This window comes from Heteronotia binoei, chromosome 13 (genome assembly GCF_032191835.1).
Source record: "Heteronotia binoei isolate CCM8104 ecotype False Entrance Well chromosome 13, APGP_CSIRO_Hbin_v1, whole genome shotgun sequence".
In the NCBI taxonomy this organism is placed as follows: Eukaryota; Metazoa; Chordata; class Lepidosauria; order Squamata; family Gekkonidae; genus Heteronotia; species Heteronotia binoei.
Window position 1 is genome coordinate 17,106,070 of NC_083235.1, and position 12,569 is coordinate 17,118,638.

The following is a 12,569-nucleotide window of genomic DNA, read 5'->3' on the forward strand; positions in this document are numbered from 1 at the left end:
AGAAAAAGCCCAGCAGGGGCTCATTTGCATATTAGGCCAGACACCAAGCCAGCCAGAACTGCGTTCCTGTGCATTCCTGCTCAAAAAAAGCCCTGCTTGTAACATTTAGTGAGACATACCTGTTATTTGCCAGTTCCAGCTCCACACCACTCGTAAGTCTGTGGGAAGAGGGGGAAGAATAGGTAGGAAACTTGTATGTAATGATTTTATTAATACTATGTTGCTTTAACTGTTGTTAGCCACCCTCAGCCCATCAGGAGAGGGCGGGATACAAATATAATAAAATAGATAAAAAATACTGTAGCAATCGAGCATCATGCATTGTTCTGTTAAGTCTTTGGGGCTTGAATGAGATGTTTGGTTTGAGACCCAGATTGCCATCACCCCGTAGCAAAGCAGTGGGCCGAGGGTGTCATCTGCTGTGGAGAAAGGGTGTACTTCACCCTTCTTCTTTCCCACCCTTTTTCCTGATCACTTTTCATCCACACAAGGTGCAGAATGTTTTTTGTATTTTTACCGAGCCTGTGTGTTGGAAGCTCAAAGTGCATTTGGTTTATAAATCTTTCTAAATCTCTCTCAGACCTCTGGAACGCAGGAAGAGATGATCTCTTGGGCGCAAATAACTGCTTGCCCAAGGTCACGTAACAAAGTTTTTTTGCTGAGCTGAGGCAGTATTGATGAGGTCTTGCCTCCTGGGAGTTCTTATGATTAAGTGAATAGAACTCAGCCCTCTTTAGGAGCTGGGGAACCTTGGCTTCCGGCATCCACCTTCCAGTAAGTAGAGCAGATCTGAAATGGTGGTACTGATTGTAGTGATACTACCCTCCTGTAAGGTTCGTATTGGAATTTCCTTGTTTTATTTTATTTAGTCAGCAATCCTATGATGTAAGCCCACGTCCCATTACAGATAGGGAATTGAGGCAGAGTGTTTTGCCTAAGGCTACACAGTAAACTAAGAGCTGAGCTGTGGGTTTAAGTGAGTCTGAGAGATCAGTTTCATTCAGTATTGTTATTAAGAAGAAGAAGATATTGGATTTATATCCCGCCCTCCACTCCGAAGAGTCTCAGAGCGGCTCACAATCTCCTTTACCTTCCTACCCCACAACAGACACCCTGTGAGGTGGGTGGGGCTGGAGAGGGCTCTCACACCAGCTGCCCTTTCAAGGACAACCTCTGCCAGGGCTATGGCTGACCCAAGGCCATGCTAGCAGGTGCAAGTGAAGGAGTGGGGAATCAAACCTGGTTCTCCCAGATAAGAGTCCGCACACTTAACCACTACACCAAACTGGCTCTCCAAGGCCAGGGGGTTCCCAATGTGATGCCCATGGGTTCCGTTGTGCCCATCGACACCTTTCCTGGCACCCAGCAAGCGCTTTGAGAAAGTGAGTGAGGCTGAGTGCAGCTTTTTCCCAGCAGGGCTTCTGATTGGCTGTGCAGATTGAAAGGTGTCCTGTTTAAAGAAACATTCAAGAGTTACTATTGGAGTTGTATATAGCCTTGATCTCCGGAATTTCATGGCTAGCCCCGCCTCCTTTGGCTGCCATTTTGTGGTTGGCTCTGCCTCCTGTGGCAGCCATTTTTTGATCATGTCCACTGCCTTTTATCAGAATTCTGAAGGTGTCTAGAGGCACAGAAAAATTGGGGACCCCGATCTTGGCATTAGGAAAGAACAAGCGCTCAAGTAGGAATAGCATGCCAGCACTATGGGGGCAATGGCAGATCTGAGAAATGGTTAAAGTCAGGGTTGTTGTTTTTTTTTAGCAGGAATGCAGTTCTGGCTGGCTTGGCATCAGGGGATGTGGCCTTAATATGCAAATGAGTTCCTGCTGGGCTTTTTCTACCAAAAAAAGCCCTGGTTAAGGTGATATGTACATGCCGGTGAAATTGGAGAAATATTTAGACACAGTGATGTTTGAGCATCTTTCAAACTGTTCTCCTGACCTCTGAAGTCATTACTGTAGCTGATCTCAAACAGAAGTCTGGCTCAAGTGACATTGCTGACGTCTGGTCTACTTTTTCCTACAGGAACCTTTCTGACTTCATTTTGGGTAAACTGCTGGAATGGCAGCCGGGCCCTGAGGAGCCTGGTGTTGGGAGACTCCTGAAGACTTGCGCTTCACTGGTAGCGATGGACTACGAGAGAAGGTAAGGTGTTTTTGGAGGTCCTGTGGAGCTCTAGGAGGGAATATGCTCCGCTCTTTTGCATTCTGTTCTGAGGACAGGAGATGACAACACTGCTGTGGCGCTTTGCTGTGATTATCTAGGCCAAGCGGTCCATTAAGCAAGGTAATGCTGAGAAAAGTTCAGCACAAATTCTGTGATCTGCTTTGCTGCACTGGAAATTAAGTGAATGGGAGTCTCCCTTCAGTTACTGGCGCTGGCCTTTATTGTCAGCAGGGGTGGGGAACAACGCTATGTTAAAATGGCCCAGATGTCAAGCCCTGTGCAATGATGCGAGTATTGTGAAGTGTTACAGTAGTGTGCTCTATTACAATGCAGGGAGGAAGCTAGAGTGTTTGTTTGTGTAAGTTTTGACTCCCATTTCCCCTGGTGGTCTTAAGTCAGCAACATGTTTGATGCAGACTTGGCTAGCTTGATCTTGTCTGATCTTGGAATCTAAGCAGGGTTGGCCACAGTTAGTACTTAGAGAAGGAGAAGAAGAGATTGGATTTATACCCCGCTCGTCACTACCCAAAGGAGTCTCAGAGCAGTTTACAACCTCATTTCCCTTCCCCACAGAGGCCACCAAGGCAATCCAGGGTTTTTATGCAGAGGCAGGCAGTGGCAAACCACCTCTGAACAACTCTTGCCTTGAAAACCATAAAGGGGCGCCATAAATCACACTCCTACCACGGTCCTCTAATTTATGGAGCTGCCGCAGAGACAGCTGTAAGAAGAGCTTAGCGATGCAAGGAATTATTGTGTGAAAAGCATTCCTCTGCTTTACCTTTCAGGAGTCCCAGTTTTTGTACTGCAGGGGCAGCAGTAGGGGGGTCCAGGTTGCCCACCAGCATCCCTGGGAGCTTTGTGGGTGGAGCCTGGGTCAGGAATAATGTCCAGGATGGACGAAAGGAAATGCTCCTTTACACAGAGAGTGATTAAAATGGGGAAATCGCTGCCAGAGGATGTAGCGACAGCCACAGGAATAAGCAGCTTTAAAGGGGGATTAGAGAGATTCTTGGAGGATAAGTCTATCGGTGGCTACTGGCCATGGTGACTGAGGGGAACCTCCACATTCGACGGCACTAATCCTCTGAATCCCAGAGCCAACAGACAACACCAAGAGGAAGGCCTTGGCTTCTGTGCCGTGTTGTTGGCCCTCCAGAGGAACTGGTTGGCAACTGTATGCCACAGGATGCTGGACTGGATGGACCCTCACTGGTCTGATCCAGCCAGGCTCTTCCGATGTTCTTATGGAGGCTTCAGCTTCTATGCCCTGTTGTTGGCCCTTCAGAGGAACTGGTTGGCCATTGGGTGAGACAGGAGGCTGGACAAGATAGACTACTGGTCTGATCCAGCAGGGCTCTTCTGATGTTCTTATGTTCCAGCAAAATGTGATTTTGCATCTGCCCAAAACCCCAGTTGTGAGATAAGTGCATCAGATGACACTCTGGTCATCTCCCCCCCAAAAAACAAACAAACAAACAAACAAAACTTCCGTGGTACTTACACCATACTTTCCAGGCCAGACTTTTTCTTCCTCTACTCACAGGAGCAAGGGTAGGATGAAGGGCCCAACCTCCAGGCTAGAAGTGGGCAGACGGTCTTCTTGGACAGTGGGAACAGAAAATGTCTGACCTGGCTACATCTGACCCCTGCTGGATCCTTGTGTGCAGGCAGCAGACAGAGGTCATTGAACAGGTTTCCACTGGTCTCTCGTTTCAGGCTCAGGACTGATTTATCCTATTTCCACCATCTGTGGAAGCCATTTGGGTGGAAAGGAAATAAGTTATTGGCCCCACCCTGCACCTATTCTTTACATGAGCCACATAAGACATCGACTCTCTTGCTATTTTGAGAGCTTTACAGATCAACACTTTGCTACTTGGTCTCATGTGCAGCGACAAGATCCCTGGTGCATTTCAGTCACCGGGTAGCGTTTGTAGGTTGCCGTTGGTATCCTCCGACTCTTCTACAGGAAATGGGCTGTGACCTGTCCTAGTTGCTCTTCTCTTGGCAGGTTTAGCTGGAGTTGCTCTGAGTGTGTGTGTGGGGGGGGGCGAGGAATAGCTCACTTAGCACACACTTCATGTGAAGAGAAGACAAAACAGGTTGTCGCTTGAAAGCATGCACAAGCGAGCTGTTTGTTCTTACCCATGCTGCTTCGTCGTCGTGCTAGGAAGCCCTGACCAAAAAAAAAAACTCGGTAAGGAATGCTTCTGCCTCACGATTGGTATTGGCAGCAGTGCTTCAGGGCGGTTCTGAGCAGATTTCCCTTCCTGCCATACTCTCTAGAGGTGGTCGAGGGGATCGGACTGGCCGCTATGGTGCCGTTGACCGGAGCCAGGACGAGGGCCCTGAAGGTCGCAGCCAGAGAGACCACGACTACAGAGATATGGATTATCGATCCTACCTGCGAGATTTCAACAACCAGGAGCCCGCCAATGACTATGATGACTCCTCTGAGGAGCACAGTGTGGAGGTAAAGTTTGAAATGGACCTCTGGGAACCAGGCCTCATTTGGGGCAGGAGCTTACAGGAGCAAAGCTCTGGGACCTCTCCATTTTATTGTGCCCGCCCTCCCTTCCTTCCTTCCTTCCTTCCTTCCTTCCTTCCTTCCTTCCTTCCTTCCTTCCTTCCTTCCTTCCTTCCTTCCTTCCTTCCTTCCTTCCTTCCTTCCTTCCTTCCTTCCTTCCTTCCTTCCTTCCTTCCTTCCTTCCTTCCTTCCTTCCTTCCCCCCCCTCCCCAAATGCGTGCTTCTGGGCTTCACTGTTCAAGCTCCCCTGTGAGAATTTTGTTGAACTCTAAGATTTGACAAACTTTCTCTCATCTTTCCCCCCACAAAAATAACCAAATAACCAAAACATGTAAAGCAGACACAAGGAAATCTTCCTCATGCCACTGGGGCCGCACAGGAGAAAGTAATTTTAAAAGTATGCTGGGAGTAAAGTTTTGTTATGACAATTATAATCCCAGAAGTATTTTAAGGTAAATGCTGGGCTGATATAATTTTAGTCCACCTTCCGGTGATGTCAAAGCTATGTGGCATACGTAAATGGGCTCCGGCACCTCTTTTTCTACCAAATGACCCCTGTCTGGGACAATATTCACCTGGGGCTTTCTCCTTCTGGGGAAGATGGAATGCTGTAGCCTGTGTAGGTCTCTAAAATACTGTCTTCTGGGGTTGGTGGGGGGTGGAATCTTTTTGAGATTAGGATTTCATACCGGAAGGAGTCGGTGGGCAGCTGGCATGAATCAGAATGGAAACTAGCACTTGCCTCTTTGCTCTTCCCACCTGTGATTCTGAATCTCTGCCATGTTGGGGAGGGATTAATATTAAACCTTAGCTTTATTCATAGGTTTCTTCAACTTATTCATAGGTTTCTTCAGCCCTGTGTCAATTGTGTGCTCTTCAGAACAGCTCCTCTGGCAGGTTAAGGAGTTGCGACTGAGTCTGTGGTTGATAGGTGAGGTCCTGTGGGTTGTGTGAAGAAGTCTCGGAGGGGAAAGCCCGCACAGGTGTTGGAACGGGGACTGGACTTGGGAAGCAGCTTTGAGTGCCAGTAGAGTTTTGCGTTTTCCAGAGGAGTACTGGCCCCAGTTCCTCCACAGACAGAGGAGACAGGCTTAGTGGTGATGCTGACGTTGCCAGCACATGTGTTAGGGAGCCAGCTAGGTCTCATCCCGCACAGCAGACCCCCTTCGCTCCCAACGTCACCCCGGCACCTCCACTGTGCTGACCCTGCCCTCTTTCTCGCTGTTCTTGTCCAGGATCCCTATGAGGCCTCCTCTGGACCAGAGCCGCCACGCAGAAAACGGGATAGTCCCAATGACCATATGGGATTTCCCGGGGACGGCGACTACCGAGATCAGGACTACCGAACGGAGCAGGAGGAGGAGGAGCAGAAGGCCAGCAGCATCATCATGTTGAGGATGCTGCCCCAGTCCGCCACCGAGAACGACGTACGTTCGTTCAGAGGTTTGGGCTGGGAGACGTTGCTCATGGGTGCTTGCAGGCGGCTCATCATCCCCGCCCCTTCCTCCGGTGCCTCTTTTCCTTTCTTAGCTTATCCCCTGGGGCTGACGTTGTTGACTCCTCTGTGCTTCTCTGCAGATCCGGGCCCAGCTGCAAGCGCACGGATTCCAACCCCGGGAGGTGCGGCTTATGCGGAATAAAGCCTCAGGTGAGCTCCCGTTCACAGTTCCCGCCTTCTCTCGATGTGACCGTAGTGCTCCGCTCACCCCATGGCGCGCTCCCAACTAGCGGGCAATCTGCCAGATATGCACTTGCGTGGAATGACCTTGCCCTGTGGCATTAAAGATTTGAAGTTGCGTTCTCTGCTGCGGACATCCCCCTGCAACTCCTAGCGATCAGTCGAGCTTGGTGATACCTTCCAGGGAAACAGAAATACCCAGTGGTATTGAAGCGCTGAGTTCCCAGCATCCTGTAGGCCTGGGGATTCAGCCTTTCCTTCCATATACGATTGGCCTGAAAGGTAGCAGAATGCCGAGACCCGGTCCCAGCTCCTGTTGTTAACGCACTTCTCTGCACACTGTAAATGTATGAGCCTTCCGAGCCTGAGCTCTGACAAGCCATGAAATCTTTTCATACGAAGATCAGTTCTCGTTTTGGTTTCTGCTCTTCTCACTTGACCTCTTTGCATCTGTTTTGGGGTGGGGGGTGGTGGTGGGGAGGCAATGAAGGATCAGGACAAACCTTTGGATGCACACCTGTGTCTTCCGTTTAGCACCGAATCAAACGTTTATCCCCAGCCATGTCTTACCGGTTACATTCGCTTCACGGATCCTTCCTGGATCTCGGCAGCCTGAAGTTAGGCTCCTTTTTCTGCCCGAGTACCATCTGTTGTGTCAGTTCGAGGCAGGCCACGTGCAGCTCTTGACCTGCCAAGTTTTCACGCAGCCCTTCAAGCCACGCGCGGCAGCCCGCTTGCGGATTCAGCGAGCCCTCTCGGGTTGCATCCCCCTCCATCTGTTTTCAGGAGGAAAGGCTGTCAAACATTTGTCAAGCTGCAGTTCTTGGCTGGTGGGCTGTATTCGGCTGGGTGAGTCACGAGCAGAGCGGGCCCGTGCTAAGGAAAAACGGGGTTGGTGCAGGGGAGTGCAGGTAGAGGAAGGGGTACCGTCCGCCCGCTCCAAGGAGAAACTGTCAGGTAGCGTCCAGGCTGTCGCTTGGGTCTCGAGAGTTACCCAAGCCAGGTAAGTTTGCTCCTCTCCAATGTTATGTCTTGCACATGAGCACACACACTGCCGACAAGTCAGGGTTGCATACCAAGGTGTGTATGTAAATATATTCCTCTCTCTCAGCTCTTACGTTGTACCTGGCCTGAAAGGAGCTGGCAGGTACCGCAAGATGGAGGGTACAGAAAGGCACCCTGCTTCCAGAGGCAGCCAAAGGCTGAGAGAAGCCAAAATAGTAACAGTTCCTATACATAGGCAGCGCCTCATAAGGGCAAAGATTCCAGCCCCCGAAGATAAGAGAGCCCGAGAGATCTGCAATTTCTAAGTGTTACCCGTAGCAGTATAATTACAGACTCCTCTTGTCTGTCTTTGGTTTCTTATTTAAAACATTTCATGCACCATTGTAGGACAACGTTCTGGTTCATTGACTCACAACAAGATGCTTAATCTCAGTGCTGCTCGGGAAGGAAGTGGGGGAAGGGTTTGATTATCACCTTATCAGCGGGTTGCGTTTTTAGTGCCCCCCTCCAGGGCTTCTGTTGACCTCCCATGAGCACAAGAACCTGCCTTATGCTGAATCAGACAAGATCAGTATTGTCTATTCAGACCGGTAGCAGCCATCCAGCGTCGCAGGCAGCGGTCTTTCCTATCACCTACCACCTGGTCCTTTTAACTGGAGGTACCAGAGATTGAACCTGAGAGGCCCTCTGCTTGCGAAGCTGAGGCTCTTCCACTAAGCCACCACCCCTCCCCACGAAGCACAGTGTGCTACTTCTGTGCATTTAGATTTGTGAAAGGCAGTTATCTCCCTTTTCTCGTTCTTCTTTGCAACGGCGCTGAGAATTATTTTTTCTTGCCCGGATGAGGTAGCGAAGCTTCAGAGAGCGACCCAAGTCACACAAGGGAGTTCAGGGCTGACCTCGAACACCAGACTTCTGGATTTGGGTCCAACATCTGCAGCTCTCTGTTGCTCATGGGCTCCACAGCGGTTGGGCCCCTTGTTTTAGTTTTCATACATGATGGGTGGTTTGGCTTGGTTTTCAAAAGCTAGGCAAGGACTGCAGCTTGCAAGATAGCGATCATACCAGCAACACATTGGAACAGCTACCGCTTCCACTGTCATTAGAAGGAGTAGGTAGATACCAACAGTAGAAGAAGACTGCAGATTTATATCCCGTCCTTCTCTCTGAATCAGAGACTCAGAGCAGCTTACAATCTCCTATATCTTCCTTCCCCCACAACACACATCCTGTGAGGTGGGTGGGGCTGAGAGGGCTCTCACAGCAGCTGCTTTTTCAAGGACAACTCCTGCCAGAGCTATGGCTCACCCAAGGCCCATTCCAGCAGGTGCAAGTGGAGGAGTGGGGAATCCAACCTGGTTCTCCCAGAGAAGAGTCTGCACACTTAACCACTACACCAAACTGGCTCTCCCTAAGTTGTGGAGACTTGTGAGCAAAAACTGCTTTGTGAGCTATTAGCATTAGAGTTGTGAGCTCCTGCATCAATTAGTTTGCTCTGGGGCCATTCTTCCTGAGCTAAGACAAAAATGTAGGAACCGGAGGCTAAAAAATGTGAGCTGACTCACACTACCTCCACTTAGAGGGAACGCTGAACAGTACCCAAAGCGGAGGCAGCAATAAGGGTAGTTCTGCTCGGAAATATCCCTCTGTCAAGCCTCCCAAAAGGATGCTGTGAGTTAACTTGATCAAGACACGGGAGCAGGAGACCGGACTCGACTGTCTTGTTCCCAGATCTGGGAAGGAGAATAACCGCAGCCTCAGTATAGCAAACCAAGCTCCTTGTCTTGAAACGGTCTGAAGGGAGCGGGGGGCCCTCCCATTCGGTGACCAGCCTCCGAGTCTGCACCACCCCCCACTTTGCCACGAGGGTGTCCTTTCTGTGCCTCTCCATCCTTCCCTGTTTCTCCCCACCCCCCGACCCCCCCACCCCCCTCGCCCCATTTGGTACAGCGACAGGGGTGCGTGATGTTGGCTGGATCTGTTGACTAACACACTGCGTCTGTATCTGAATGCTGTCCTCCAGGTCAGAGCCGGGGCTTCGCCTTCGTCGAGTTTAATCACTTGCAGGACGCTACACGATGGATGGAAGCCAATCAGGTTGCTTTGCTGCACTTGAAACCCACAAGTACTGCTACTGTTAATGACCAATCCAAAAAAACCCGCCTGGTTCACGTGAACAAGCCCCCCCACGCCCCTCCCTAGTCGCCTTCCCCAAAGGGAATCACTGAGAAGGGATGGGGAATGGCGCTAGGTCCGGAACAGTGCCGTCCTAATGCAGAACAGGGCTTTGAGGGGTGTAATTCGGCATAGGGCGGCACTGTGAGTCGGACAGCCCATTCGTTTTTCAGTCTACCCAAGTCCAGACTTTTAAACAATATTCGTTTGTATTTTTACTTGCATACCACAAGGTGAAATTATTAATGCCCATGAATCTGGCACAATTCAAAATACAGATCAAACTCCAAATGTTGTAAAACTCGGTACCAAGTCCAAGTGGACGCTGGAAGTTTGACTTCTCAGGGTCTTTCCCAGCTCTGAAGAAAGAGGTTAGGGGCGCCAGGAATTCAGACTTCCTGAGCCGCCTTAATGCAGGGTGTGGGGATTAGCAGCCAGGATTAGCTTTTGGGGAAAAGAAGGAGGCCAGCCTCATAATTCGAGCAGGGTAGCGAAAAGCCAGGACTGTAGTGTGGTATATGGGGAGGGGAGGGAGTGCCCGGTAGGTTGAAGGGGGTTTTGAAGTCACGGCTCCTGTGCGTTTTCTTTCATGGTGGAAGGCCACCTGACCCACAGTGTGCTAACGACCAGAGCAGTCCGAGGGTGTAGCCAGACAGCCTCTTTAAGTATGAAAGCCGACCAGTCTGCCGGCTTTCTTCTTTCATCAGCCTTAAAAGAGACGGTTTTGTCACAGAGATGAGCCTCCAGCACAGCACAGCCGGGGCTTTAGACACGTTCCTCGGAGGCCTCGTCCTCCCTTGCAGCCGCTCAGTGAGGACAGCCTGTCTATGCGACACCCCTCACTCTCTCCAGCACCGTAGGACCGCAGGGCTGGCTTTTAGACCTGAAAACCCGTAGCACCCGTCCTGAACTGAGGTTTCAAACAACAGTCTCGTTTCCGAAGAGCCATAAAAGTTGGTGGAAATGCACCCCCTTAGCCCATACTGTGTGGGGTTGCCAGTCTTTTTGTGCATTCATGGCAGCTGCTTCTGCCGTTTTCTCCTCCTCCTCCTCCTCCTCCTCCTGTTCTCTCGTGTTGGCAGTGTAGCTGGGCCATGTGTGCGCGTCCCCAGTGGGAGCTGACACATGCAGCCCTGGCGTGGCTGAGACGATGCACTTTGCTCTTGTGGGGGGTGGGAGGGTGGGGTGGGGGACACTTGCAACAACGGGGATGATGGACAGGTACGGGCAAGGGGTTCCTTTAGGGCGCGTGTGGAAGTTGGCAGTGTGTTAATTCTGAAAATGGCAGCTGGCCAGGGGCAGTCGAGACTCTTGCTTCGATCAGAACAGGTTCCTAGCCTACGAAGCCTTGCTCTCCTACCCAAGCGGCTTTTTTGTAAATCGGTCTGGCTTAGTTCAGTATATTTCTTAGGGAACGTAAGACCTGGTAAAACCTTGTTGATGCCCTTCTGAGGGCCTGCAGTTGGCTCTAGCGGTACCTTTGCCCCGTAGGCCACATTAGAAACCATACGGTTAATTGCTATGCAGTTGAGTTGGGGTTTGTACGGCGAGGGCAAGACCAGGGAGGAAGTCGAAAGGACTGAAAAGCTAGCGATGTGCATGGAGCTGGAAACGTTCTAGATTCCCACATATCCCCCATCTCTGGAGTGGAGCTACAGACAGAATGCAGAGATATTCCTCCAAAGCATGCCCTTCCATGACATGTCTTGTCCAGTTGGCTTGAGCGTAGTGGAGATGTTCTCTGAAGGAGGGAGTGACAATCCACCTGGGGGAAAGGTGGAGGGTGAATGCAGCGTTGGCTAGCTTTCAGGTCAGAAGGTCAAGACAGGGCACTCTAGAGGTATTTGTTCAGTGGTGACTTGGAGCACGGCTGCATTCTCTCTTGTCTGTTTCTCTCCCATCTTTCTCTCTCTCTCTCTCCCTCTCCCCATCTCTCTCTCTCCCTCTCCGACACACTCCCTCCCTCCCTCACAGCAGCCGGATGTCCCAGTGCCTTGGGGTAGAGACAAGTGCCTCTGCCGACCAGGTTAGGTGTGTGGTAGCCAAGTAGCCAAACTCCAGACTTCTCTCGGCCTGTGCTCCCTTCCCTTCCCTCACCTCCCCCCTCATCCATTCAGCTGAAGGGTTTGAACCTCTCCTCCTTTCTGCTGTGGCAGTGATGGGCACCTTTCTGTCCGCCTCCACTTCCGAGCCTCATCGCAGCGTTTCTCTCCCCCCGCAGCACTCCCTCTCCATCCTCGGCCAGAAGGTCTCCATGCACTACAGTGACCCGAAGCCCAAGATCAATGAGGACTGGCTCTGCAGTAAGGTACGGCGTCTTAGAGGGCAATCAGTGGAAGGAGGCCAACGTTGGCTGGCAAGGTTTTTACACTGCTTGGGGACGTGCCAGGGCTGAACAGCTGAGAGTAGAGTTGCCAGGTCCAATTCAAGAAATATCTGGGGACTTTGGGGGTGGAGCCAGGAAACTTTGGGGGTGGGGCTAGGAGATATTGGGGGTGGAGCCAGGAGCAAGGTTGTGACAAGCATCATTGAACGCCAAAGGGAGTTCTGGCCATCACATTTAAAGGGACCACACATCTTTTAAATTCCTTTCCTCCACTGGAAATAAGGATAGGGGCACCTTCTTTCGGGGCTCGTAGTATTGGACCCACCGGTCCAATCCTTTTGAAACTTGGAGAGTGTTTTGAGGAGAGGCACCTGCTGCTATGCTGCAAATTTGGTGCCTCTACCTCAAAAAGCAGCCCCCCAGAGCCCCAGATAACCTCCATCTCCATGGGAATTGGTCTCCATAGGGAATAATGGAGTGCCCAGCAGACATTTCCCTCCTCTCCACTTTCTGATGACCCTGAAGCTGGGGGAGGGCCTCCAAACTGGGGAATCCCCAGCCCCTATCTGGGGATTAGTAGAAACTAGAATGAACACTGCATAACTATGAATGCTGAGCAAATTTCTTTTAAACAATATTCATTTATATTTTTACTTGTATACCACAAAGTGAAATTATTAATGCCCACG

The 12,569-nt window shown here is 50.8% G+C and overlaps 1 protein-coding gene across 1 annotated transcript in view; it reads left to right on the forward strand.

Moving 5' to 3' along the window:
• The first annotated feature begins 2,030 nt into the window (after positions 1 to 2,030).
• The window catches only part of RBM10 (RNA binding motif protein 10), a 32,940-nt gene continuing 22,401 nt past the window's right edge, over positions 2,031 to 12,569 (forward strand). The window contains exons 1-6 of the mRNA XM_060252912.1: positions 2,031 to 2,145; positions 4,456 to 4,642; positions 5,932 to 6,123; positions 6,275 to 6,344; positions 9,403 to 9,476; positions 11,776 to 11,862. Of these exons, the coding sequence (XP_060108895.1) occupies positions 2,129 to 2,145; positions 4,456 to 4,642; positions 5,932 to 6,123; positions 6,275 to 6,344; positions 9,403 to 9,476; positions 11,776 to 11,862 (627 nt within the window). The 5' untranslated portion in view covers positions 2,031 to 2,128. The remainder of the gene's footprint in view (positions 2,146 to 4,455; positions 4,643 to 5,931; positions 6,124 to 6,274; positions 6,345 to 9,402; positions 9,477 to 11,775; positions 11,863 to 12,569) is intronic.